General features: G+C 34.2%; 2 protein-coding genes across 2 annotated transcripts in view; one reads left to right on the top strand and one right to left on the bottom strand.

Moving 5' to 3' along the window:
* The window catches only part of LOC132548103 (leucine-rich repeat-containing protein 74A-like), a 59,813-nt gene extending 43,174 nt beyond the window's left edge, over nucleotides 1–16,639 (top strand). Inside the window, exons 4-14 of the mRNA XM_060211929.1 lie at nucleotides 3,141–3,313; nucleotides 3,587–3,694; nucleotides 4,786–4,879; nucleotides 5,101–5,150; nucleotides 5,578–5,745; nucleotides 6,143–6,258; nucleotides 6,767–6,845; nucleotides 7,232–7,327; nucleotides 7,609–7,851; nucleotides 9,857–9,942; nucleotides 16,546–16,639. Coding sequence (XP_060067912.1) covers nucleotides 3,141–3,313; nucleotides 3,587–3,694; nucleotides 4,786–4,879; nucleotides 5,101–5,150; nucleotides 5,578–5,745; nucleotides 6,143–6,258; nucleotides 6,767–6,845; nucleotides 7,232–7,327; nucleotides 7,609–7,851; nucleotides 9,857–9,942; nucleotides 16,546–16,639 — 1,307 coding nt within the window. The remainder of the gene's footprint in view (nucleotides 1–3,140; nucleotides 3,314–3,586; nucleotides 3,695–4,785; nucleotides 4,880–5,100; nucleotides 5,151–5,577; nucleotides 5,746–6,142; nucleotides 6,259–6,766; nucleotides 6,846–7,231; nucleotides 7,328–7,608; nucleotides 7,852–9,856; nucleotides 9,943–16,545) is intronic.
* Nucleotides 16,640–21,149: 4,510 nt separating this feature from the next.
* On the bottom strand, nucleotides 21,150–27,352 carry LOC132548054 (ribosome maturation protein SBDS-like). Its single transcript, XM_060211879.1, has 6 exons — nucleotides 27,071–27,352; nucleotides 25,398–25,527; nucleotides 24,322–24,522; nucleotides 22,597–22,681; nucleotides 21,977–22,062; nucleotides 21,150–21,622 (listed from the first exon to the last, which is right to left on the bottom strand). Exons 1-6 carry the CDS (start codon nucleotides 27,199–27,201, stop codon nucleotides 21,497–21,499), a joined length of 759 nt encoding a protein of 252 aa, XP_060067862.1. The 5' UTR covers nucleotides 27,202–27,352; the 3' UTR covers nucleotides 21,150–21,496.
* Nucleotides 27,353–27,434: the final 82 nt, after the last annotated feature.

The following is a 27,434-nucleotide window of genomic DNA, read 5'->3' as shown; positions in this document are numbered from 1 at the left end:
TTCAATATACTTAATTATAGCATGTGCATTACATCTAAATGCTTGTGTTGTATCCTACTTTCAACTGTCTATTTCCATTAGGAGAACGGCACTCTCTCAACTGGAGATCGACAAAACAATATGTAATATTTCACAGCACTTTCAAAACAAGATATCATAAACATGAAACAATCCTTTCATCACTTGGGGAATATTTGACAAGGTTTTTGTATATCTCCATGATTGATAATCATCAAAATTTAAATCTAAATGTGACAAATTTCTTGCGGAAATTGAGCACTGCAAGGGAAAGAACTCATCACTGCAAACATATGATCATAGGTTGGTGACAAATTGCAGTTAAAAACATTGAAAAAAAAACACTTTAAAAGAAACCTCGCATAAAATAAAACTAAGATTGTCAAATCAATGTTAGTTAGAGTTTGGGTTAATAACAAAATATATCAGGAAACAAATTACATTAATTTTGTGAAATAACATGAAACTTTGTTTGTTTTGTGTCATTTTTCTGGAAAACACCCATTCAACAATGCTAAAATATGTTAAAATTTATTGTTTCTTTATATATTGATTCATGCTTAAAATGATGGAAGTGTTGACAATGTAGCACAGTAGGATGTAATACTGTTCATTGTGAATTATGTTATATATCTCATTCGCTATAGGGAAACAAGATATTGTTTATATAGGTGTCTAAGAGAAACTATTAGCCTTACTTTTCTTATTGTCCTCAATGTCCCTTCCCTATACAAGTCATAGAGTTTGTCAATATAATGTGCTATAATTCTAATCCTTTCTTATTGTCTTTCTATCATTATAAACTTACGAATATCCTTTTTGATAAGCAGTTTAATAACTAATTTATATAAGGCTTTATATGTTTTAATTTGAGATAATCAGCATCAATCGTGAGTGACTTTAACATTTTAACATTGACATCTGTCAATAACAGGACAAATCCAACTGTTAGATACCTTAACCAACCACCTCCCTTTGGATTGGTGAAAGTTTTCATGTACAAATCTACAATTATTGTAACAACTACAAATTATCTAAAAGATATCAGCAGGTGATTCGAAGTAAGGACATATCAATTATTATCTAAGAAAGATCTGAAGTTATTTCAAATATTAAGAAGGTTTGGTGATCAAGAAAAATCTAAAGTCATCAACGAATTATTGTAGTTACTTACATACAACAATTGAAATACTAAAGCCGTACCAATCAAGGCTGGTTTAGCAAATAGTTGCACTTCAGTATCTGGATACTGGAAGAGAAAAAAATGCATGCATGCACGTTGGAATGTTGGGACTTCATCGTCCCACCAGACAGAGAAGTCTTCAACTATATTCAGAGTCTGTATAGCACAGTTATTGTATACACCATTGGCTTTATGGCATATTATTGTTTGTATTTGCAGCAAGATTGAATTTCTGCTTCTGATGCAAAGAGAAAATATTTGTCTATATCTATAATCCATTAAAGGTTACAGTTTGCAATAAATTGTACAATTCTTTACAGCATATTATTTAGGAATATTGATGTAGTTTGCTCAAATTCTAGGCCTGAAAATCTATAAAAATATTAAATTCACGTTCCTCTATATTTTCTCATTTTATTTCTAATTTTGAGATTATAGGGACAAAACATACTTGAACATTGTATAACTTTGGAAACAATTTTATACAGTCTTGTATGATTTTTTTTTCCTTTCTCTCTTCACTTTTGATAATTGCAGAATGGTTGCATTTAACTCTTGATGGCAATGATGACAATTTCAATGAAACATCTGATGTTGGTGAGATAAAAATTACAGATATTGGTCAAGGTCATAATCAGTACATTACAGGGTCAAGGTCAATATCACATGTAGTTAGTTTGGTAACAGGAGTAAAGTTCAAGGACACTTTATAAATGATCACTGACAGACTGTAGAATAGATTGAAAATCCTGTGTCATATGTCAATTCTAAGGTTTTAATATTTTGATCAATCTTATTAACATGTAGAGTGCTATACCAGGGCTAACAATTCTCTGATATCTAACACAGTGACTCAGAATTCGCTACACTGAACTAGAATTGATAAAGTGGTGAAGGATAAATAATCTCGTCATATATCTTCTTCATTCTTATTTTCATTTGATTTTGATCAGATAAATGTATGAAGAAACTTTTGTGAGAGTTGGGCAGTTTTTGATTGATGCACGCTTTATGGATATGAGATCAGTGGACACTTCATATGGGAGACAACTCTGTTTGACTCACAGGCACTTCTGTGACCTCCTGTTTCAGGACTGAATTCCTGCATATGTCCTAAATATCCAGTAGCATGTCAATTGCTTATGTTTTCCAAAATGCAGTTGTATTTGTTACAGAAAACATACTTGGTTAATCTGTATGTTATCTAGATTTTTTATGAAAACATTTGAAGGGTAAAATAAAAACATTGGAAATTTATTAGGTTACAAACTTCAATAATACTTTATATTTGTAAGTGATAAACTCAACTGGTGATATCAAGATAAACTACTTTCATTACTAGCCAGTTAGATGAACTCAAGATCAATATAAGAAATTATAATTCTTTTTTCCACTTTTCATGTTCGGACTTTTGAAAGACTCGCATATGAAAGCAGATTTCCATATTGATTTTTTTTTGTGAAATGAAGCTATGATTAATGTGTGTTGATATATTCTCTCCAATTATTACACAATGTAGCTGACTTTTCTGTTGGAGAAAAAGCAAATACAATAAACATCAAAAGGGATTTAAGTTGAAAATTGACCAATCAAAGAGCAATACATTTGTGACTTCCTTTGATGACTAGTGAATGTTATGAGGTAACCAAGCACCCACATGTTGTTAGTATGATGGATGTACAGCCATTCATAAAGCTTTCCATTAATTGATTTGTATCTGCTTGAGTATTAGTTAAACAAATAAAAGAAGAAATTGTTTAACATTATGCATAATATGTTTATTATCATAGATCATAAGGCAGACTCAAGCCCAAGTTCATGTAGATCAAGTTAATTTATTATAAATATTTTATATTCTTTACTGTTTAAGTCATCAATTAAATCAGCGAAGTACTTTAACAAAATTGTAGTCCTTTTTTGTTTCCTTTTTTTTACACAGAACAAACTACAACATATGATCGAACTGGTCGAACTGCATACATTGAGGGCTGTAAAAAAATGGGCGTGGTTCCTGCCTCCTATTTCCTACGCCACATGCATGACCCTAACCTCAGTATGAAGCACCATGGGCTTGGATCTATGGGCATGAAACCGATAGCAATGTCTCTCATGGTAAAGTAGACAAAAATGAAAGGGACAATGTCCAATGAGCAAATATCTTTTGTGTTGTATAAATTTCTAAGAACGAATTGATAATATTTTAGCACATCTTTATTCACTATGTGATTTTAGAAACATTCATTTGTATGGGTATATGTTAGTAGATGTAAAACTTCATTGCCATAAAGAACACTAGTTATCTCCCTTTGTACTGTTATTACATTTATATTTCATAATGTTTTGTATGATAATGTAAGTGTTATAAATTCTCTCCATTATGTTAAGACCAACACACAGATTGTGAAGCTGGACCTGAGTGATAACTGGCTGGGCCATCAAGGAGGACTGGCTGTGTGTGAGATGCTCAAGGAAAACTGCTTCATCACCTTCCTGGTGGGTATAAGCAAGTGTTGCTATATACAGATGGTCAGTATAGTGATTGTATTTAATGTTGAATGGCCCATCAACAGATTCACTTGTTTTGTTTTGTTTTTGCTTCTTTTTTAATATTTTTTTTTGTTTCTTGTTTTTGTTTTGTTCATAAACTTCAACTATTGTGAAACAAGTTATTCCAGCTTATATTAAACACTTTTGTTGGTTCTGATGGAAGCTATCAGGATTCTCACAGTGCGAGGAAACTGGAGTACCCAGGGAAATCCTAGGTGAATGGCAAATGACCCCATACTTTTTCACATCTGTATGGGAATCCAACCGCGGATGCCTATGTGAAAGGCTAGTGAGATACCACTGGGTTACATGACTATCTCTTTCACGTATACAATTGAAAGCCAGTGACAGTTCACAAGTTCAACACTCGACTGGCTGTTTTATGGAGAATGTGCCTGATGGGTACAAATGTCCTGGTCATGAAACTGGTGGGTACACATATCTTGGTCATGTGACTGGTGGGTACACATGTCTTGGTCATGTGACTGGTGGGTACACATGTCTTGGTCATGTGACTGGTGGGTACACATGTTTTGATCATGTGACTGGTGAGTACACATGTCTTGGTCATTTGACTTGTGGGTACACGTCTTGGTCATGTGACTGGTGGGTACACATGTCTTGGTCATGTGACTTGTGGGTACACAAGGTTCTGGACACTGATCATGAGATTGGTGTGTTTACAAGGTCCAGGTTTGGACTGGTGGTACACAGTGTCCTGGTCTGGACTGGTGGTACACAGGGTCCTGGTCATGTGATTGGTAGGTACACAGGGTCCTGGTCATGTGATTGGTAGGTACACAGGGTCCTGGTCATGTGATTGGTAGGTATACAAGGTCCTGGTCATGTGATTGGTAGGTATATAAGGTCCTGGTCATGTGATTGGTAGGTACACAGGGTCCTGGTCATGTGATTGGTATGTACACAAGGTTTTGGTCATGTGATTGGTAGGTATGATTTGGTGATTGGTTCATTTTGTTACTTTGACCTATTATCACACTAAACATTTACACATGAGGTTAATTTCTCTGTTACAGGATATATCAGACAATAAATTTGGTCCTCACATGGCAGACCACCTAGGTAAAATTCTGAATGCTAACTCCACGCTGACACACATCATACTGGCTGGTAAGTATAAGAAAGCCCACAGGTTTGTAACACATTACACAGTGATCCATATGCTAATTTAACCATTAAAAGTCAATCTCAGTCAGTCGAATGATTGTTGACACTGTTTCACAAGATCAATATAAATAAATGTCTTTTTTTCTATTATATCCTTCAGAGTGGTCAGTAGACTCACTAAACTAATGTATTGTGTTAATGTATTCTGGGTTTTGTCTCTGTAGGTAATGACTTTGATGACACAGCAGCACTGGCCTTTGCAGATGTAATCATGGTAAGGACTACACTGCCTTTCTCTGTACTGTGACTATACTTCTGCTGGTAAACACATGTATAGTGATTTGATGTGTTTATTTGGCTACAACATCACTTTATTGAACTTTTTTTACACATGAAAAAAGCATGTCCCAATGAAGATTGGTTTTAGATGCATTTTTGTAAACAAAACTCTTTATATTAAACAAATTAATTCTTTTGATGTCAAACTTTGTGTTAGGAAATGTGTATTTAGTATTGTATAATAATGTAGTATATGAGGTAATGATTTACCTTGGGTGAAATTTCTTCTAAGAACAAATATAACTGAATCAGGACATATTAAGTCTTATAGAATAACTTTAGAAGGTGTACATTGTAATCAAATCTGATTGTCCTGATTTTTATCTGAATGAGTCACTTTGATTATATGTCTTCCTTTCTAGAATACGACAAAGATAGAGTATTTGAATTTGAGTCGGAATGTGTTTGGAGAATTAGGGGGTATGGTATTAGGACCTGCCATTGCCGAGAACAGCTCGCTCAAGGAACTTGACCTCAGCTGGAATTCTCTACGAAGGAAGGGTGCTATATCTGTCGCACAGGGAATTAAGGTAGCCTTTCGGAAATAGTACAGTATTGTACTCATAGCCAGTATCCATACATAGTGCATTGCTTTATAATGAATCAATATATACCCTTCTGCAGTCCAAGAGTTATCACGTAGAATTCCTGTACATTTATGTTACAGTACTATACCCTTAACTCTTTGGTCTGATTCCCAGTGGTTAGTCAGATTGAAAAAAAATTGATGTGACTTCAGTTTTCTTTCTATCTTTCTTAAAATCTTTGACATTATAAAAAACATCAAAGTTACATCAATTATGGCTATTATAACATTAATTATTGGTGATTCCACTGAATTGATATTTGAAGACTTATTAATGAAAAGCATTCTGTAAAGCATGATGATATGCCTTAGAACTTAAGTTCTTAATATTTACACTTCAGCATAATATATACATGAAGAAAGTCAATCTGTCATGGAATGGGTTTGGACTGGATGGGTCTGTAGCAATGTGTGATGCCCTGAAGAACAACCAGACCCTGGAGGAATTAGATTTAACGTGAGTTATGACAGCATCAGAGGATTTCCATACAACTTATCCTTTGTAATTCTATTTTGTCTACTAGATCAGTTTATTGTTAGTACATTGTACATTTTTAAGGAGATATTATTGGAGACTTGTACTCTTTATTGTATTTACCTTAGGATAACAACATGTTGGTTGATGTGGATAAAGATTTAAACCATGCTTATATAAAATATATACAATGTATGTCCTTGAGCAAGTCTAATCTCCATGCATTTTTATCAATAAATACAGACATTGGGGTTGGTAAGCTTCATTTGGAGAAAGTGCAATGCAATTGTAAATAGTTTTATTGTTCAGTGAGACATATAAGGAGTTAATCACCTTCTTGACTATATGACTTTCTCTATAGTTATTTTCTATATTTTTGTATAATAAAAGATAGAGAAAAATCTGTCATAGGACTGAGATAACATATTAAATCCAAATTCACAACATTATGTTATTGTTTGTTGTATACGTAATGAAATTATTTTGGCAGGAATAACCGGATAACTGCTGAGGGTGCTGTGATATTAGGAAAAGGACTGTCTGTGAATGAAACTCTAATTTCTCTAAAGGTTTGTATACTCGTTATGTAAGTGATTTAACACTATTTGTTTTATAATAAAGTTAGCAATTTAACAGAAATCTTTTTTCATGAAGCAATTTTATGAACTTAATGACAAAAATTTGTATTGAATGATGACATAGGATTGGTTCTATTGTCTTATCTTCCATATGAGATATTATTGAAAGACATAGAAACAAAAGTGTGTTTATCATCTGATTTAAAAGATCTAGAACTTTTTGCGGTTTAGAAAATCTCAATGTTTCATAAAAAAATGTGTTTTAGATAATTTGTAAATCACCAGAAATTTTTATTTCTAAACATTTCCAAGAAAGTAGTTTAAAAAGAAAAAGAATTAACTTGCATGGTCTGATACCTGTACTATTTCTGTTACAGATGGGTAAAAACCCAATGCAGAGTGCAGGATGTTATGGTATCTGTGCTGCCATTTTACGCAATCCTAATAGTATATTAAAGGAATTAGACTTTTCTGTAAGTAACATCACCACAAATGTATCTGCTTCTGTCTGTTATCAGTCATTATAAAGAAGGGACATATCATGTACAACAACATAATGTTAAATTATTGGTGATTAATGAAAAGAGATACCACATTTTCTCGAGCTATTTGTGTACCCTGGAAGATCATTCTGTGATATCTTAACTGTCTCTTTTGATTCTGTTTAAGTTATTGTTGTTGTTTTACAATCATTCACTCTTTTCTTTTGAACAATAAGGTAATACTACTTGTGTTCTTTATTATTTTCTTTCAGGATATTCTTGTAAACAATGATTTCAATGACATTTACAAACAAGTACAAGAGCAGTGCCCTGATATGAAATTAAAACATGGAGGAATGGAACCCCCTAAAAAACCAAAGAAGCCAGTCCATCCGATGGTTAAACTAGCCAACTATATACAGAAAAATAACCTTAGACTTGTGGATTTCTTCAATAAGTTTGATAAGGATGGAAGTATGAGTGTAACTTACGAAGAGTTCCAGCAGGGAATAGAGGTAAATTGTATACCACTGAAGGTGTAGTATCCTTACTTGTCAAGTTCTGATATTGCTACAGGTCTTGTAGGATATACTACAGTTTCCTGGAAAACAGATTAAGGATATATGAAGAATTCAAGTTTTATGTAAAAGTAGTAAAATGATCTGACATCATAATCATGGTAAATTCATATTCAACAGGATCCAAAACCTCACAGGATTTAGAGTAAACCCCCTACCCTATAATTTCCACTCATATTATATAGTGAACCAATTCTTGTATTTGATGTTCAACTCCAGTGTGCGAAGTTTGCATTAAACCGCCTCTGTGTTGGTCCAAACAAGGTAACTAATGTTAGGTGTTGTATATTGTGAAATCAACAAGGAGGAAAAACTGAGTAATATTGCACAAATAAGTGTAATTCATGAAAAATATATTGACTTACTTGTTCATTATCATGGACTCATGCTGTTGTCCTGTCACCGAAATACATTATTTTCGTTGCCTCATTGTGTTGTCATGTCACAGAATACTTCACATTCATTGGCTCTTTGTGTTGTTATGTCATCAAAATACTGTATAGTCATTGGCTCATTGTCTTGTCTTGAATTACCAACCACAGAAATCCAGAATATTGTGGATGTAAGCAATGACTAATTTATTACTATAAATGTGTGCAGGTGTTGTATCAGAGATGGTAGATGTTTATTATACTTATGAAAATTCTCTTTATCATTGTCTCAGAAATATTTCTAAAATCCTAGCATATACTTTCTGACACAAGATTTTAACAATGACACATTTTTCCTGTTTTAGGCGTTACTTATATAATGAGACATCATATGTAAAGTAGGTTTTACCTTGTTGAGTGGTATTTTAACATTTATGATATGGCTGCATTAATGTAATATTGGTTGGGTGTATTTACATTTGGTCAGTGGCCCAATTATTTAAATTCTGTATTTTCAGTCATGATAGCACAACATAAATTGATACTATATTCATTGTGAGATCTCAATGGTTATCTTGGCATTCTGTGCTGATTTAGCTGTTCTTTAAGTAAATTAATACCTCCTGATAAGAATGTATATTTAAATTAAAACAGAAATGACCTTAATCCAAAATGTAGATACTGAACTGGACTAATTTGACTGGTATTCTGTCATTGCTGCATCAGGTGTCACATACCAACTGATTGTTTGTATTCAGCTGCATGGTGTTGATTTTACTTACAATGTATAAAAGACAAAATAATCAAGTACAATGTAGTCTTCAATGTGACCAAAATAGTATTATAATGGATGATTTTGTATAATTTACCATGATCAAAAAAAAAAAAAAAAAAAAATTAGTATCACCCAGGTAAATGGAAAACAATCCACCTGTCATTTTGGGTTTTTATTATGAAATATTCTAAGCATATTTATGATAGTAAAACAGGACAAATCTGAATGAAATAGGTGTAAGTCTTATATAATAATCATTGGGATTATTTTGGTGTGGAGCCCTTAATTGCTGTAACTATTACTGACATTTGGCTTACTAATCTGTACTGGCTGCATGTGTTGGACAATAATCTAGGGAACAACATGGCTTGGTTTTATTTTTATCTATTAAGGGTTGGTTGGTATATTCTAAATGTATAGTTATCATTGGGATCAATGGGACGAAACATCACATCTAATTTTTTGTATATATTAAAAAAGTCAAAATGTGTGATTGATTTGCTTTGACATAACTTTTGAATATGAAAAATATGATTTCATTTACAAAATTATCTCCCTTTGTCATATCTTTTGACTGTTGGGCCACAAATATTATCTACAAATGAAGAAAAGATAATGAATATACGAATATGAAAGTCAAAACAGTTTAGAAATTGGAAAATATTAGTTTTTGTATTTTGCAATACATATATAATTGATTACCACTATTAAATTTCATGCTGATTTTTAGTGTAATATTTTGCATCAAGCACTGTTTTGATAGCAATAATTGAGATATGTGATCATTTGTTAATAGGAAACAGGTATCAAACTGACAAGTGATGAAGTCAGTCAGCTCCTACTGGAGCTGGACAGTGATGGTGATGGTGAAATCAACTACAGGTAAGAGACACTTCTTGTACAGAGCTGTTTGGGAGGCATGATACTTATATAGCTTTAATACCTATAGTGTCACAGTACTGTGTAGACTACTGCCACAGTGGCTATTCTTTTGGAAATAGTTGTGAAACTATAAGTTAGTTTGATTGAGAGGTTTGATTTTTTGACTGGTCAGTATGTGCAGTCAGTATATGGCCAAGGTGTTATTGGTTTCTTTGATCATTGTGGTATTGCCCGAGTGTCTTTGTTCATTGTGGTATTGCCCGAGTGTCTTTGTTCATTGTGGTATTGCCCGAGTGTCTTTGTTCATTGTGGTATTGCCCGAGTGTCTTTGATCATTGTGGTATTGCCCGAGTGTCTTTGTTCATTGTGGTTTGGTCTGAGTGTCTCTGTTCATTGTGGTTTGGCCCGAGTGTCTTTGATCACTATGGCATTGCCTGAATGTCTTTGGTCACTATGGTAAGGTCTGATTGTCATGGTGATATGGCCCTAACTGTCTTCAGTCACTTTGGTACAACCTGAGATTCTTTGGTTACCATACTAAATGTCTTTGGTCACTGTGGTATGGTCTGAGTGTCTTTGGTCACTGTGGTATGACCCTAACTGTCTTCATTCACTGTGGTACCAACCTTGCCTCTTTGATTGATGTGGTAGGGCCCAAGTATTTTTGGGCATAGTGGTAGTGCTGGAGTGTCTGTAGTCACCATGTTACAGTTCAAATGTCTTTGGTCACCATGGTATGGCCTGATTGTCTTTGATAACCTTGCCACAGCCCAAGTGTCTCTAGTTACTGTGGTATAGCCTAAGTGTCTTTGATCACTGTATTAAGGCCTGAGTGTTTTGGTCATCATGCAACAGCCCAAGTGTCTTTAGTTACTGTGGTATAGCTTAAGTGCCTTAATCACTGTATTAAGGTCTGAGTGTCTTTAGTCATCTCCCTACAGACCAAGTGTCTCTAGTTATTGTGGTATAGCTTAAGTGTCTTAATCACTGTATTAAGGTCTGAGTGTCTTTAGTCATCTCCCTACAGACCAAGTGTCTCTAGTTATTGTATAGCTTAAGTGTCTTAATCACTGTATTAAGGTCTGAGTGTCTTTAGTCATCTCCCTACAGACCAAGTGTCTCTAGTTATAACTGTGGTATAGCTTAAGTGTCTTAATCACTGTATTAAGGTCTGAGTGTCTTTAGTCATCTCCCTACAGACCAAGTGTCTCTAGTTATTGTGGTATAGCTTAAGTGTCTTAATCACTGTATTAAGGTCTGAGTGTCTTTAGTCATCTCCCTACAGACCAAGTGTCTCTAGTTACTGTGGTATAGCTTAAGTGTCTTAATCACTGTATTAAGGTCTGAGTGTCTTTAGTCATCTCCCTACAGACCAAGTGTCTCTAGTTATTGTGGTATAGCTTAAGTGTCTTAATCACTGTATCTGCATGTTTTGTGACTCACAGGTAGATTAGATATGCTGGAGTCATAGCACCACTGTATTAAGTTGATAAATTATTGTGATATCATACCAGTATGTATGTGTACATAGAAATAGATATCTTCTCTTAAAATGAAGCCTTTCTTCTTTCTGAAATTAATTATATATTTATGCCTGCTTTTATTTTGCTAGCATTTTCATTTATTTATTTGTTTATATTTGTCTAGCATCTTTATTTTTGAATATATGTAATAGGACATTCTGTAAATATAAAAGCAACATTGGAGTAATAGAAACTTCGGCAACTTCTCTGCATGCTAACTTGTAATACTCTGTATTGCATCATTGGAAGCTTTTTAGTGAGTTAATATTATAATATTTAAGTCTAGCTTTTTAGAAGTCTATATAACAGTATAAAATAACCAGACATGGCCGGCGACAGTTCTGTTTCAGAAGTAGGCATGGTACCAGTGGCAGTGAGTATAGACACACCCCTATGATTATATAATAATATTAGATGCACTAACAAACAGGTGTGGGAACACTCAGAGGCACTAACAAACAGGTGTGGGAACACTCAGAGGCACTAAAAACAGGTGTGGGAACACCCAGAGGCACTAAAAACAGGTGTGGGAACACTCAGAGGCACTAACAAACAGGTGTGGGAATACTCAGAGGCACTAAAAACAGGTGTGGGAACACTCAGAGGAACTAACAAACAGGTGTGGGAACACTCAGAGGCACTAACAAACAGGTGTGGGAACACTCAGAGGCACTAACAAACAGGTGTGGGAACACTCAGAGGCACTAAAAAACAGGTGTGGGAACACTCAGAGGCACTAACAAACAGGTGTGGGAACACTCAGAGGCACTAACAAACAGGTGTGGGAACACTCAGAGGCACTAAAAACAGGTGTGGGAACACTCAGAGGCACTAAAAACAGGTGTGGGAACACTCAGAGGCACTAAAAACAGGTGTGGGAACACTCAGAGGAACTAACAAACAGGTGTGGGAACACTCAGAGGCACTAAAAACAGGTGTGAGAACACTCAGAGGCACTAACAAACAGGTGTGGGAACACTCAGAGGCACTAAAAACAGGTGTGGGAACACTCAGAGGCACTAACAAACAGGTGTGGGAATACTCAAAGACACTAAAAGATGTGTGGGAACACTCAGAGACACTAAAAACAGGTGTGAGAACACTCAGAGGCACTAAATACAGGTGTGGAAACACTCAGAGGAACTAAAAACAGGTGTGGGAACACTCAGAGGCACTAAAAACAGGTGTGGGAACACTCAGAGGAACTAACAAACAGGTGTGGGAACACTCAGAGGCACTAACAAACAGGTGTGGGAATACTCAAAGGCACTAAAAGAGGTGTGGGAATACTCAGAGACACTAAAAACAGGTGTGAGAATACTCAGAGGCACTAAAAACAGGTGTGAGAACACTCAGAAGCACTAAAAACAGGTGTGAGAACACTCAGAGGCACTAACAAACAGGTGTGGGAACACTCAGAGGCACTAAAAACAGGTGTGGGAATACTCAAAGGCACTAAAAACAGGGGGCACTAAAGACAGGTGTGGGAATACTCAAAGACACTAACAAACAGGTGTGGGAATACTCAAAGGCACTAACAAACAGGTGTGGGAACACTTAGAGGTATTAACATGCAAGTGTGGGAATACTGATAGACGCACAAACATACAGAGGTTAGAATACTCAGATAATGACACACAGGTGTTGGCATACACATGTCAAGAAATATGAGGTTTGGGAATACTCAAATAGTGACAAATACAGGTGTGAGGATACTCAGAAAATGATACACACAGTAAAGGGAGAAAGTGTGAAACAGTTGTAGGCATACTTAGATGGTGACACACAGATGTGAGGTTACTCAGATATTGACACAAGTATGTATGAATACTCGTATAGTGATACACAAATGTGAGGATGCTTAGATTGTGATACATGTGTGGGAATATTTAGCAAGAGGCACTAACACACAGGTGAGGGGATACTCGGATTATGATACACAGGTGTAAGGGAAAATCAGATAGTGACACACAGATGTTGAGATACTCAGATAATGACACTCAGGTGTGAGGATACAAAAACAATGACATACACCTGTGTGAAGATATTCAAATAGTTACACATTCGGATGTGGGGATATTCAGATTGTGACACACATGTATGTGAATACTAGATAGTGATACACATGTGTGAATACTCCGATTGTGACACATGTGTGTGAATACCCAGATTGTGACACACGTGTGTGAATACTCAGATAGTGACATGTGTGTGAATACACCGATAGTGACACACATGTGTATGAATACTCAGATTGTGACACACATGTGTATGAATACTCATATAGTGACAGAAATTTGTGTGTGAATACTAGATAATGATACACAGAAATAAGAATATGTAGATAATGACACACACAGGTGTGGGGTTACTCACATTGTGACACAAACAGGTGTGGGGATACTCATATTGTGACACAAGCAGGTATAGGAATATTCTCAGATAGTGACACAAGCTGGTGTTGGGATACTCATATTGTGACAAAAGCAGGTATAGGAATATTCTCAGATAGTGACACAAGCTGGTGTTGGGATACTCATATTGTGACAAAAGCAGGTATAGGAATATTCTCAGATAGTGACACAAGCTGGTGTTGGGATACTTAAGATAGAGGCACTAACTTATAGAATTAGTGGCGTATGTGCTCTAACACTATGCTTACAATATATTTAACTAATAATTGGCTTCAAAAAGAACAGTAAACAAAAAAGTCTTTATGTGAAAGTGTACATGTTCTTATTTGCTTATGCAAAATTTTCTTTTAGGCATAAAAAGCACCAAATGATAAGTGGAGTAAGACACCAGTTGATCAATCCCATTATATCTCTTGTATAACCATTAATTTTGTTCCTTCATAAGATTAATGATGCAATATTATTAAGTCTGTTATTTATATTATAATCTTCACAAAATCATTTTTCATGAACAATTCAGTTTTGATAATACAGTGATAAATCTACATGTAAATCCTAAGTTCTGTACTCATAAAATTTTGATGGAACTGGAGAAAATTCTGGAGATGCTTAAATTTTACAATGTAGAACCCATTTTTTTTTAGCAATAAAGTTGAAAAGAACTGAAGAACATCAATTCTAGATTGATCACTGTAATCTTCATACTGACATTATATTGATTGTTAAATTCTCCCTCAAGCTTGGAGATACAATTTCACATGAAACATAACTATCCATCATTACAGAATATCTACATACTTAAATTGTTCAATGTATCTGTGAAAAATCTGTTTTAAAAACAACTAAGCAGAAAGTGATCAAAAAGAAATAATTGCTGTTGTAAATTGAAGTTGGTTAGGTTTGAAATACTTAAACATATACAATGTACATAAAAAAAGGCAACTCTAAAACCTGTGTTTTTAATTTATCTGTACTATTTGGTTTAATGGGATTGATAAATTATCTCCCCTTGGCCTTTCAATGCCCATATTCACCTCGGTAAAACCATGAGTGCTTGCTCCCGTCTCTTCAGATCAAATTGCATTAAATCATCCATGTATGATGCTTTTGTTTTTTCTTCTGCACATTTGTTTTCCCGATAAATTGTGTCCCGACCAGTTCCTATTGCTTTATAAACAACCTGTGTGGCTAGCTATTGCATATTGGACAACATATAGAAAGGGAGTGGTAATTACTGAAAGGTCCTTGATTTTAATACAGTACTGATTTAATGTGATTACAGATATATATTTATTTGTTATATTTGATAAAGTAGATACAAGAACACCAGTCACAGACTGTATTGTTCATTTAAATAGATCGATGTTTATTCTGATAAAACCTACATCTCATTACGTGTAGTCCTGGCAGTTTGTCATTTTATTCAATAACTAAAAACCCATCTTTAATAAATAAAAATAGTCACTAAAATCGAAAGTGTTTGTGATTTTTTTTTTTTCACATATTATAAAGATATGAGGTCACACACATGCTTGAGAACTTGAATTGTTACATACTTTTCTTTGTTCCAGTTACTTTAATAGATGTGACAATTTTGATAAATTAAAATTGCTTCTTTTTTCACACTGCACCTAGTTCAATGACACCAAATAAAATTTCAAATTGTATAACATATTCTCTATCAAATAAAAAGCAACACTTGAAATAGGATTTAACATTAAATTGACTTAAAGGATATTCTACATGGAACATATTTAATTGTTAAAGACATTCTTCTGTTTTTACTTGATTATGATATTAATTTATTCCTGTTTTGTTGTTACATTATAAGATGTATTACCTACAGTATTATATCAATAATATGGGAACCTTTCCACTTTCTAATGAACCTATCCTCTATCCAGTAGACATACCCACTATCCAGTGAACCTTCCCACTACCCAGTGAACCTTCCCACTTTTCACTTTCCAGTAAACCTTTCTACTGTTCAGTATCCAATGAACCTTTCCACTATCCACTATCCAGTGAACTTATTCACTATCCTGTGAACCTATTCACTATCCTTTGAACCTATTTACTATCCTGTGAACTTATTCACTATCCTTTGAACCTGTCCACTATCCTGTGAACCTATTCACTATCCAGTGAACCTTTCCACTATTCACTATCCTGTGAACCTATTCACTATTCAGTAAACCTATCTACTGTCTTGTGATCCTGTGAGCCCTTCCACTATCCACTATCCTGTGAACCATTCCACTTTCCACTATCTGGTGAATCTTCCCACTGTCATCTATCTAGTGCACCTTTCCACTATCCAGTGAAGTTTCCCTCTATCCACTGATTAATGCAACAAGTTAAATGTTCTTTTTGTACCAAATTGTTAGTGTTTAAGACCTCTGCCGACTTTTCCCATTTTGCTTGGAACTAGGTGGTCTTATCATCATAGTCCAACTACAAAGTTATTCAAGTTCATGTTCTACATCAGCTCACTAACTCTTGTTGAATTTGTTAGTTTCACTTTTATAAGGAACATGCAACATTACTTTATAACCTGGTAGATTCAATTTATCAAATACCTGAGAGGGTAATAATGAGATCCAACATAAGCTAATCTGAGGATAACTTAAGTAAAATGTTTACAACTGTCTTTGATTGTATTACAGTGAACTAGTGATCGGTCACACAGGATTCCAGGAGCAGCAGGACTCCATCAACACCATCCTGACCGCCACCCAACCGCGGCCAATGACTACTTAGTACTGGATCAGTCATCCACCATTAAATTTCACCATAACCTAGTGGACCTGCAGGGAATAGTGATATGACACAGTCACATAGTCATTAATGGGACTGAAGGTCATTACTGACTAAGGTCAGCATCATCTTGACCCCTGTGATCTTCATTCTGTTGACAGCATTACCTATCACTTGTAGATAGTTTTAGAAGGATGATGAGAATTGACTAACCTGAACCGATAAAAACACTGTGTGACAGACAAGAGGCAACTTCAAGGAAACATATGAATACAATTAATAAAAGATATTGTGAGGATCTTTTTTGGAAAAGATGTACTAAATGTTTTGCAATGATAAAATGATATTTCTGTGTAAAAAGTTGAGAGTTCTGGTCACCTTTTGTCATTATACCTTCCAATTACATAAGGAAGACAAAGAGGATTTACAGTCATCATTAAATTAGCTTGATAGTTTAGCTCATATTAGTATTAAGTCAGTGGTTAAATTCATTGATTGTGAAAAAGCATTGCATCTCAACACAGATATATCACATCTTTCATTTGAACTTTCATTTTAGGTCCCAGTGTCAGTGATATTACCATCATGCTATGTCTTAAAGCCTGTTAACAGTAATGAACTGAGTTATTTTACTGGCTTTTTACAGCATTAATTAAGAGATATCTGTTTGAAAGGTAAAAGTGTATAGCACAGTAGGTTAAATGTTTAATATTATGGTTGAAATGATTTTGGTCATGTGTTTTGACGAATAATATCATGAGGACATCAACTTCATAACATAACTTGCTATCAGTATAACCAGTCTTTGCTATACTAGAGAATATGCCTCAAGTGTGACAAATCATTTTAGTAACACTGCATCAGTAGCTGAGCCATGTAACATTCAGACAAATTTGTTTCTTATAATGAGTGTATAGTAAGCTATGTATGCATCCATTTAATAATATATTATAACCCTATTTAAAGTTTTGTAAATTCTAGGATGAAACAGCAGATTTCCTGTAGCTGGTGACATTCTTAATACCCATCATCTATACCAAATCACTATAGCTCGCTGTTTTACCCAGGTTTTAAACATCTGCAGATACAGACTGTATACTATGTAGATATGTCATCTATGATAATATCTGTATTAACTTAGAGTAAGTACACATTTAATGCTTTGTACCCATTTATTCACCCTCTACACAGAAGGAAAAACATGCTGAGTTCAATAATAGCAAACATATCCTTACACAGTATATATTGTAGTATGACATGCTCCACAAATCTGTATCACAGTGTACATTATGTATATAATCCTGAGCAATAAGTCGACAGACACCAACACTTACTTTACTGAAATTCACTACTCTTCTTACCAAGTGCAATTCCAGTTGTTTTGGAACTTTGTGTTTTGGTTGATTTTGAACTTTTTCTTACTGCTGTGTTTAATTCTCTTACTTTTTCTAACTGTTTCAGTTGATTTTCATCGAGTGCAATAGGGTTATGAAACATGTAATTTTGTAGTGTGTTACAGATTTTCATTATGTTATGTCATACAGCTTCAGAAGTTTTCAAGTACATGTACCAGTATGTGTGATAAATATGTAAGGTAAAGGTTACCACTGCACAAGTTTGAATTCTAAAGAAGATTTTTAATGCACAGCTGTTAAAATCTCCATTTTATATGCAAAATAAAGCATCATTAAGTTGTTTTGTAACAGATTTACTGTACTTCTCTTGCTAAGGTAATCCTTATATTTAAACCTCCACCATTTTTTATATGATTATTTGATGGGATTAGCAGTTGACAGTCTGGTCTTTGAAATGTCCTTTTTCGGTGTTTACAATTTTTCCCAAATGTGTTGTACAGTTAGATAAAAACTAATGTGTTCTATGCAATGCTTTGCAAATTGTTTAAAGAACTGGCTTGTTTCACATAGGTGTGAATTTCAGTTACAAAATCATTTGACGTGGCTCTACTGATAGTGATTCAAAGCCAGGTAGTTCTGTCTTTATGCTGTCCTCCTTTATTTTAAAGCTTTTTGTAATGTACTTCTTTACAGTTTGATTTGTGCAATGCATTTTTTTAAAGAATCTTTTAAAATGTGTTACATTTACACAGCTGGTACATATCTACATTGTTGTACATTTTGTAAACATTGTACAAATTAAGATTGTACACATGGTATTTATTCTTAAGTGAAAATTTTAGGATTTGATTATAGAATTTCTATTCAAATTAATGTTTTACAGCAATATGATGAAGGCCCCTTTCAGTATTACACATCACAGTATTGCTTCAATGATCACAAGTCAGAAGGACATCCCAGTATCAGTATTGTGTGTACATAGCGGCTGACTCCTACTGCTGGCTGTAGTGTTAGCTGGCCTCTCCTGCTCTTGGCTAAAGTATATTACTAGCATTACAGTCAAAATTTGTGTGGTTTATTTTCTTATTGTTTTTTGACTAAATCTTTCACTATACTCGCTTATCTTTATATTTCTCTTTTCATTTCTCCTTTTTTTACTGATATTTCATTTTCAAAACCAAGTTTATGCTCTGATGAGCTTAAACTTGAAATCTTATACATGTATTAACAATGTTAAACAAATAAATGTAAACTAGAAAACAAGCAGATTAAAATTATTTTCAACCTACATGATAACATCCTTGAAATTATATAGCTGTTATCACATACATTTCTCTGCAGAAGAGATTACTTCTCTGTGGTGGAGATATAATTTATTGGGAATGTAACCTTTGGATTTCAAAGATGAACCCATGCTGCCATTTCTAGTTCAGTAGAAGGTTGTCAACATTACCTATGCTCCCATGTCTAGTGCAGTAGGAGGTTGTCAACAACTTGTTTACTGCCTAATTTATAAACAAACTTTAGTTACACCACCAGAAAAATCTTTTGTTATTATTCTATATGCACAATATTAGAACTAAAATTACATTTTTCACATATTTATGTGACATAAAACACAAAGCTTCATAAGAGGTCTTTTTGTTTGGACTTCCTGGCTGTTATAAACTTATTATATAGAAGGAGAGTTCTGGATATTTTGATTTTAATTTGTTGTTTGTAGCATCATTTGATCAGGTTACATTGTTCATCAAGGCCAAGTTTAGTGAACATTAATCTGTGATAATCATTGTTAGTTTGAAAGATGCTTTGTTAGAACAATTGTCAGTACTTATACTCTCCATCCATATCAAAATTATCACTGCACCAGTCAGGCTGTGAAAGTGTGATCCATGCTTGTAATTCATAGTAAGGTGTGAAAATTTAGAATTTGACATTTATAGCTATTGCTGGATTACTTACTGTGATATAAAGTGTTTATGTCTAATGGTTGTTCCTACTTATGTCTTAGTTTTACTTGTTTAGATATGGTCATCACTTATATATGTTTTGTAATAATAATTGATAATTTGTATATTTTGTAATTTTGTTTATTTATTATTGTTATATAACAAAGCATAGTTTATCAATCTTTTACCTGATGTTTGGTTTTATTTCACCATAGATTAGGAAGTCTTAGGCTGATTTTTTTAATGCAGCAATGTTATCATCAGACCATAACAGACGACCCTTTGGTTGTCACTTAGAATTATATTATCTTTATCATTTATTATTTAAACAAATTCAGACCTCAATTTTTCTCTCCTTACCATTGATGCATGATAGCTTTAATATTATGTGTAATATTGTAAATGTGTTTTCCTTTATTTCTGCAATATTTGCACTTGTATCATGTCATGTTGACGTTGAATAGCTTGTGTGTACATTAGAATCTATCTAAATTAAGCACGAAGGAAAAATAATACTAGTATACATGATAACTAAAATAATTTTTATATGGCCATAGCATGTTCTAACTGGTGACTATAAGCATGCTGTAAAGGTACGTGGAAATCTTATTTTAGCCCATTTTGTGCTGAAAGTATTGTGTTGAAGTAAGATGGCGCTCATCGTCACTTCTAGATGTTGTTTACATAGCTATTAATACTGACGCTAATTTGCCAAAATTGATAGTGCGCTAAGATTTGATTGTGCTAAGTTAAGTACACTTTATATCTTCACTTTCATTATTCTGATGAAAAGTTCAAAACTTCAGCAAAGTTGTTTCGCGTGGCTTTGTATAACCATTGCATGCAATGTAAAACAAAGAGGAAGTAAAGTTTATATTTATAAACAATATTAAGACTCTTCTGTTTTGATGTTTTGAATTTGCAGAGATAAATATTTGTAGTCTATGTGATTAGATATTCTGATGAAAATAGTGTAAATGTCTGCAGTCCCTGAGCCAACAAAGAACACCTATGACTAGAAAAAGATATGGGTTTGACATCTGACTTAATCAATTTCACTACAGCTTATTTGTTCTTGCGACTTGCACACTAATGACAAGAAAAACTGGTTTAACAAGAATACAAACTGTTGCTTGAAAAAAGTCATGCAAAATATGACTTTAAACAAATGTGATTCCTATGTTATTCACAACAACAACACAAACAAAATTCTTAAAAATCACTTTTTTACTGGCACCTAAAATATAGTATTAATAAAATAAGGTGACAGTTGACCTATAATAAATTGATAAGTAGCTGGTTAAAAACCAATCTGGTGTCCCACATTCCAGATATGATGCAATTATAAATTGGACAAGCATTATTTGATATAAATAACTGTCGAAAAATGCAGTGTTTCATTGCAAAAATGGATATCAAGTGCAATGGAAACCTCACACAAGATCGATAGCTTTACTTAATGTGGGACATAATCAGTCCATCTGCCTGGCTTCATTTCCTGAATGTGACTTCACTTGGCAGTCTATATACAACCATTTGTAGTGTTATCTACATATTCACATCATCTCGTCGCCTTCCTCCACATGTTTTAAGTTCAGCACTTCAAATTGCCCCTTTCCCTTTGTCCCTGATACCACTATATCATGGATCTCTCTGTAACAGCCTGGATCCACTAAGATCACCTGTCAAACAAGCACTACAAGGTTAACTTGCCTGTTCCACAGTGAAAAGCTATGTCTCCTTTATGATATGTTACTGTAATATTTAAATGTAAATGGCTTGGTAAGACATTGATAAAAACATGTGCAACCAATTTTTTTTGCAGTAGGTTTAACTGGTTCCTGAAAATTTACTGAATATCATCAATGTTCAACCTTTTGTTTAGGTACACCTTAAGACTCTTAACATATTGTCCAATGAAAAAATTGCAATTGTCTAATACCATCTAATAAGTATGGTCAATGTTTGGTGATTGCCACGCTATTATACAAGAAGCTGAACCCTAGTATATATTCAATAATTGCTTTAATAATTACCATTTCCAGATCATCATCAAATTCATCTTGTTCAACTGTTGTAGCAAGTTTCTTCACTTTTTCTCGAACTTTCTTCCCATCTTTTCCTTTAAGACAATCAACATGACATGAAACCATTAAGTGACCTAACAACCAGGAAGAGGTGGCCTTGACTTTAGATCATATGGAATCTCGATATAAAGAAAAATGGCCTTTAATCAGAGGATAATGTGATTTCTTCGATTCTGTCTAACATTTCCAGATTTCCTCAAGATCTGTGTATTATATGTATAGTACAGCAATGAAAAATCAAATCAGATTTTGATCTTGGGGGCAGATGTCTGAAATGTCCAAAATCTTAGACAATCAACTAACAAGAAAATGTCTCATATAAATGCCCCTCTTCTTATGTAAAACCACCCTGAGAGGTTTTTAATTATTGTATATATGATAGGACCTTGATTCAGAACAGGACTCAGCAGATGAACATAGGTAAGACTATATGCCCTCCCCTCTTAAATGACAGGGGTATATAAATCATTGGCATGCCAAAACACAGTAAAAAGTATCCAGTTTGAAATTTATATTGCATCATAGTTTAGAAATCTATGTCAACGTTCATGTTTTTAGTTTGGACTTACCAGGGACTGTGATCTTTAACTGCATGTGAGCTCTCTGTATGTTGATTGAATCTTTCTCTGTAAGCTGTTTTATTACTTCTAATGCCTGAAAACATCCAGAATTTTATGATGTTTTAAAACTAGCTCAACCATCTGTTAAAACAACCTGACTGTTCTACTTGACTACAATAACTGTGTAAGGTATGGTGGGACAAACTTCCCACAATGTTTTCATTCTGTGTTGTTGTTTATTGAATGATACCTTTCCTCATTGTTTACCAAAACCTAACATTTCTAAATTGCAAGCTAAATTGCAGGCTATAAGATTTCACTCCTTGAAAATAGGACATGAGGAAACTGAGCTTAAGCCATGGTAAAGATCAGTTGTCAGTTTGTATGGCATCAATTTTCCTGTTTAAGCAACATTTTCTCAATAACAAACGACTCATTTTGATGGCCAAGGGGGTTAAAATGTATTGAACATTCAATGAACTTCTTCTCAATAACCAACAAGCCCAGAGTACTGATAATGTGCCTGAAGCATATTTAGATGATGGGCTTACAAGTTAGTTAAAAAAAATGACCTAGACCTACTTTAAAGCTCATAAAATAATTAAACAACTACTGTTCAATAACAAACAGGTCCTGGGTTATGGTATTTATGTAGTAACTTGCTAGGAGAGTGAGCTCTCAGGTCTACATAAATAGACTAAACTGACTTCTTAAGCTGCAGCACAAGTGAGGCACATGGGGTACTCGATTGGAGTACACTGCCTTTATACACCTGAAAGTCAACTTGTAAATACTGTGTATTTTCTTTGGAAAATCACTTCACAACTTTCCCATTAAACAAGTGTATAGATGATAACCCAGTCCAGAATACATGTACATATATTTTTCTCCCACCTCTGCCCATGTAGGATAGACATGTCCCATGTGGAACACCCATGGAGGATAAATCTATCCCACATGACTGCACTCGGTGACCTCACTCGGCTATCACAACTGACTCAAACCAACGAGTGGATGCTTTGTTTGCAGGTTCCGTTATGCGCGAATGTAACATCACAGTTAACATTAACTATAACAATCCTTGTCCAGTGAACACAAATAAACGTCGGAGGATCATCTATGACTCTGATTCTGAATGAACACACGCGTGACACTCACACCATTGTAATTTTTCGCGCGCATAAACAATTGACGTTATTATAAATTGGGAAATCCCCTTTTTGTCCTCGACATCGCGACAAGCCTACCCTACCTTAATAAATGATACGGAGTTAAATGTTGTTCAATACAAGTATTTCCATGTATCTATCTCTAATTAAAATATTTAATTTCAAAAAATAAATATTTCTAATGGTTATTCATATTGCGTTTGTAGTCTGTCATTTTGCTCTCGCGGAATAATGTAGAATTTTGTAAACGTGAATGGTGATATTCATGCGCCATTCAGACACTTTTACCGTGGGATTTTTTTTTTTTGTCATGGCGGAAATAATGGGGTGGGAGAAAAATCTATCACACCCTCAGGGTAGGGGAAGATTCTATTAACAATCAATATCATTTAATATGTAATTCATAGATGACAAGATGACATCTATTTATAAACCTTCAGAGTTTGAATTGCTGTTATCCTACACAATTTAAGATAAAACTTTACAATTTTACACCCAACAAAAAAGACATCACTTCACCATAGTTTCAGAAACCATGGAACACGATGCATAAAAGTGAACCCACCTGCTGTTTTGTACTTCTTGTTGGTTTTACTGAGAAATGTATATCCTTCATAGCTGTTTCAATAAGTGTCACTGTATAGGGACGATTTGTGTCAGGGTTTACACACTTATCAGATACAATAGTAGCAATGTCTTTAAACATAGATTCCAGCTGTGCATGGCGTTCCTTTTCTGACACTTGCAGCTCTCCTTTAGCTATTATCTGTAAACAAACACAATCAAATTTTAACTTTCAAAATGTCAAAATGTGACTGAACAAAAGAGGCTAGACTGGATGCAGTAATTGAAATTCTATTAAAATTAAATGTAATTCAAATCAACAGAAACTTAACATTAGGGAGAGCAAAGATATATCTGTTACACTCAAACTTTCTAATCTTGAACTTGTACATCTTGAAGACTCCATTTAATTTGAAATATTTTGTCTGCCCGGAAAAACTTCACACCAAACATTTGATCTGCCCGGAAAAACTTCACACCAAACATTTGATCTCACATAAGTGTTGGACACATGTGATCATAACATACGTACAATTGGCTTTAATTTAATGATGCTTGCATATCATTGACAAAATTAACTAAAAAATATTTGTCACAGAATGTAATACCAGTTCACTACTTTTCTTCAACAAAGAACGTTTGTGATTGACTAATACCATGTGTGTTGGCATAAATATCAGCTGCAATATACTGTCTGCCTAGTGAGATATTCTCTTCAGCTCCATCAGTTGAGTGTATGACTAGTATGTAGTGCAAAGGTCAACAGTTAGATTCCTAACAGAGGCAATGTGATAAATAATGACCTAAACTACATTGGCATCCGTGTAGGAACCATAGAGGTATTGATGGAAAAACAAAAGCCTTGCTCCACATGCATTACCATTACCCTGGGAAATATAGAGGACAAGATCTCTTTAAGAGGAGGACCATGTAATCTTTGTCAATTCTAGCTGTAATACACTTATTTGGCAAATAACCACCTCTCTTTAGTTAAGTCAGTTGAATTAGGACTAGCAAACAGAATATGAATGTGTAAAATTTCCATCACTAATTGTTTTACAGCCTTATAAGTGTTACCTGTAGGCAGATCTCTGTTTGATTGTCTGTACCAAAGATCTTTTTCAGTTCCGCTGTTTTTGCCATTTCTCCCTTGGAAACATTTGTGAAAACGGTATGAGTTTGCAGTACTTCATCAATATCTGTTTCTCTGTGAACATTAAAAGATTTTAATCATTACTAAATTTCATGTTCAGTGCTGTTTTATACACGATCCCTCTTGAATTATATCAGTTGAGCCAGAGTAAATTAACCATGCTCCCTTAATTCTGCTTAATAAAAACAAACAACTTGCACCATAAGGCAGAATTTTAGCACCAATTCCAAAATACATAAGCTAAAATATTACTACAGTATTATGAAATCACCTGATCAATCATCAGAATTTCTTCAGCAATAATTAACTATTGATCAAACATCAACAGACAGACAAATATCTATATATATAAGGGTCATCACAAAAATTGGTAAATAAAGATTTTTTCCAATACCTTTGTTTAGAAATTGACTTTTTTTTATATAGATTAAAGTAAATTTTAATTGAAAATAATCATTACTTTTGAGATCAGCAATTCTTGAAAATTTCTAGGAAACATCGCAATCATAAATTAACATTAAAATCAGGATTGGTTAAATGCAGTTTTAGTGTAATTTGACAGTAAAATGAATGAAAAATGTCTTGCCTGTCCTGTGCCTTCTATATTTTCTTTCACCATATTTTGACTACACACTCATCTCTGTAATTCTCAAAGGGGAACTCTTGTACATTTATTCTTAAGATTTTTTTATTGGTTCTTATAGTCTACATATGTTTCTGTTACCATATAAGCAGATAACTCTCAACACAAATTTCAGTTTTTCTGGCCCAATGTTCTGAAACATTTCAATATAATTGCTCAAAACATTTTACACTTATTAAGCTAGTTGTATCTTTTGCTATGGGGAAGTTCTCCATTTAAATACTTGGAAACTGATAGGCCAAATCACAAAGTTCAGTTTTTTACAGACCAGTTCTCTTAAATACTTCAAAGTAATTATCCAATGCTTAAAAACTTGTACAGCTATCAAGCTAGTACTCTAGTAGAAGTTCTCCATTTCAATACTTTGTATGGAACAGTTGAAGATAATAAATAGAAATTAAATTTGTTGTGATATTAACATATATATATATGATTGTGCATCTTTCTTTTAAATAGCGGGGTGCAGGTACAATATCATACTTTGTGATATCTTGTAGTCTTTTGTTTTGTTCCTCCTTTTCTGTCTTTATATTGCATGATTGTACATTTACATATGGAAACTTGTATTATTTCGATTTAAAAAATCACACTTGTAAGCATGCAAGGAGTCTATGGAATGAAACATGTATCCCTTCAGTAAATCGGACCCCATATGGCTAGGTGAAAGTGTCTTACAACTGTGCCACCAAACCATCGTCTGATCATGATGATGCATTGATTTCTAGATGATGATAGGTCGGTACATGTGTGTATGCCTATGTTTCGTTAAAATCTTGCGAAATATAAAACAAAATTTAGCACGCTTCAGTGCAGACATGGATCAGACAGTTCCAAATGTGCATCCTGTTTACCAACATGCGTTCGCTTTTAGGCAGTGTCTATTTCATATTACCCTTGTCTATGCTAAAGGTAAAGAATACACTTGTATGAGAATTGGTGTAACAAGGTACTGACACTTTGTTTCTCCATGACACAACTTTGTTTGGGTAGCATGCTATCTCAAATCTTTTCCCTCCTTTCTTCAGTCTAACGACAGCAACATTTGTCAACCGCTTCTGTCCAGTCGGTTGTTTTAATGTCGCCATTTCACGTCACACCAAACCAATTTTAAAAATGGTTGGAAACGTGCGGTGCTTCACCTATGTCACGAAGAAGCCGAACGTCTGCTGACGACACGAAAACCAAGAAGTAAGAAAATATTGCATCTGCGGAGAAATTGATGAAGCAACACCGGAAGTTAAGTTATGACGAACTTTCGTGGTTTCCGTTTTAGAAGAGCTCTAACTGTCAGTGCGCAAAGAGATGAGGATGTTTTGAT

The sequence above is a fragment of the Ylistrum balloti genome, unplaced genomic scaffold (genome assembly GCF_031769215.1).
Source record: "Ylistrum balloti isolate Yb309-2 unplaced genomic scaffold, AGI_CSIRO_Ybal_v1 Utg370000, whole genome shotgun sequence".
Lineage (NCBI taxonomy): Eukaryota > Metazoa > Mollusca > Bivalvia > Pectinida > Pectinidae > Ylistrum > Ylistrum balloti.
This window is presented reverse-complemented; position numbering and strand designations above follow the sequence as displayed.